This window comes from Penaeus monodon, chromosome 35 (assembly GCF_015228065.2).
Source record: "Penaeus monodon isolate SGIC_2016 chromosome 35, NSTDA_Pmon_1, whole genome shotgun sequence".
Classification (NCBI taxonomy): Eukaryota; Metazoa; Arthropoda; class Malacostraca; order Decapoda; family Penaeidae; genus Penaeus; species Penaeus monodon.
The window spans coordinates 8,497,420-8,499,919 of record NC_051420.1 but is presented as its reverse complement, the minus strand read 5'-3'; the positions used below and the strand labels follow the sequence as shown (position 1 = coordinate 8,499,919).

The window sequence follows — 2,500 nt, the reverse complement described above, 5'->3', positions numbered from 1 at the left end:
AGGAAGAGAACAGCGGAACATGTCCTTACGGAAGGCGGAGAACCTTTTAGATATCATCTCTCTAAAATCCGCTTGGGACCAGCATGATCATAGGTTGCTACCAGTGTAGGGAATCGGTAGTCCTTCATAAGGATAACCATCCGCTAATATAGTACTCACCTATCCGACTCAGATTATAGTATCTTGATCCCCTCTAACATTCGTCACCGCGCTATCTATCTACCTATCCATCTATATATATATTTATCTATCTACCTATCCATCTATCTATCTATTCACGCCAGACATCCGCCAAGGAACCACGGCGCTAAGAGAGCGCGAGAGGACCCACCTGGAGGAGGCAGGAGGGTGAGGCTGTCACCCGCAGGAATCTCGCAGGCGTAGTGGTTCTTGGTTGCGCAGTCGGTGGGGACCCAGGACGAGTGAAGGGTCCCACGGGAGTCGGATTCTGGGAGGGAGATGGTGAGGGCGAGGGAGAAAGGGTGAGGGCGAGGGAGAGAGGGTGAGGGCGAGGGAGAGAGGGTGAGGGCGAGGGAGAGAGGGTGAGGGGGAGGGAGAGAGGGGAAGGAGGGAGTGAAGAGGGTGAGGGAGGGAGGGAAGGGAAGGAGATGGCAGGGTGAGAGAGATGGTGAGAGAGTGAGGAGGTTGGGTGAATGAGGGGGAATGGAGGGAGGGAAGGAAAGAAGGGAGAAAGAGAAGGGAGAGAAGGAGGGAGGGTGAGAGGGTGAGGGAGAAAGTGAAAGGAGGGAAGGGGAAGGGAAGGGGTAAGAGAAAGAGAAAAAAAGAAAGAGATTTAACAGTTATCAGCATTGATTACAACATTCCTAAGCATACCACAACATAACGATATCCTACACCCACGTGCGCACACACACAGACACACCCATCCACCCTCCCCAACCCCACACCCACAACCACCCATCTCCCCCTCCCCCTCCCATCCACTTACCCTTCCACACACACACACACACACACACACACACACACATACACACACACACACACACACACCACCCTCCCACACACACCCCACACCCACCCACACCCCCGCCCTCACCTTTGATCTGGAAGAAAGTGCATTTCTTCACATCAGCGTCAATGGCATCCTGAATGTTCTCGTCGGAAACAAAAGTGAAATTCTTGGATTTCATTGTCGTGTCGTCCACCCAGTAAAATCCGTCGCCGGGATTGCCTGAAGGAGGAAAAGGGGGAAGAGAGAGAGGGGGGGGGGAGAGAGATGGGGAGAGAGAGAGAGATGGGGAGAGAGAGAGAGATAGGGAGAGAGAGAGAGAGAGAGAGAGAGAGAGAGGAGAGAAAGGAGAAAGGAGGGAAAGGAGGAAAGGCGAGGAAGAGAAGGAGGAAAGGGGATGAAGAGAGGGAAGAAGAGTTGGAGGAACGAAAGAAGGGGGAGGAAAGGGAGAGAGAGAGAAGGTATTGGAGGAAAAGGAAGGAAAAGTGAGGAAGAGAGAAGGTGTCGGAGAAAAAGAGAGAGAGAGAGGGAGAGGGTGTTGGAGGAAGGGGGAGGAAGAGAGATGGTATTAGATATGGTAGAATATTTTACTATATCTCCATTTTTCTCTCTTTTCTTCTCTTTTTTTTCATAAACACTCCTTAGTGCGTTTAATACTCACTATACAGTCCTCACTATTATATTCACAACATGCTATACTAATTAAAAAATCTTCATTATAGCCACTATGCCATCCTCACCACCCACAATACTCACTAAACAACCCTAACTACACCATATTCACTACACTAACTGAAAATATAACCCTCACTATTCCTCATTATACAATACACACTGTACACACAAACCTTCATTAGCCGCCATATTCACCATACAGCCTTCACAATACACACAATACTTACTACACAACACTCACCATCTACACTATAGCCCATACAATCTTCAAGGACAACACTCACTATACAATCTTTATTACACACACTAATATTCCCTACACAGCTCTTCCTCTTACACCACACACAATACTCACTATACAAACGGTTACCCTCACAACATTCACAATAAGCCTATTTAATCCCCTACAACACACATAATACTCACCATAGAATCCTTATTGCACGCACAATACTCACTGTAAAACCCACTCTCCACCCCACCGCAATACTCACTAAACAAACTGTATTAAACACACATTATACAGCTTAAAATCCTGCACACTACACACAATACTCACTATAACATCCTCATCCTTTACAATATACCCCCATACAATCCCCCACAACCCTCACCCACCCACAACATTCACAATGTACCTTCATACAATACTCACAATACTTAAAAGACAATCCTTATTACACGCACAATACTCACTATATAATCCTTATTACATCCACAATACTCACTGCACAACCCTCATCCCCCACAATATACACCATAAAAACACACCACCCGAAATCCTCACCATACAACCATTAAAAAAATCACAATACTTACTATATCCTCACAATATTCACTATACCCTATTTAAAA

The 2,500-nt window shown here is 46.6% G+C and overlaps 1 protein-coding gene across 1 annotated transcript in view; it reads right to left on the bottom strand.

Annotated features, from left to right (window-relative positions):
• LOC119595220 overlaps positions 1 to 2,500 on the bottom strand; it is a 70,674-nt gene that overhangs the window by 57,996 nt on the left and 10,178 nt on the right. The window contains 2 exon segments of the mRNA XM_037944385.1: positions 332 to 448; positions 1,058 to 1,192. Of these exon segments, the coding sequence (XP_037800313.1) occupies positions 332 to 448; positions 1,058 to 1,192 (252 nt within the window).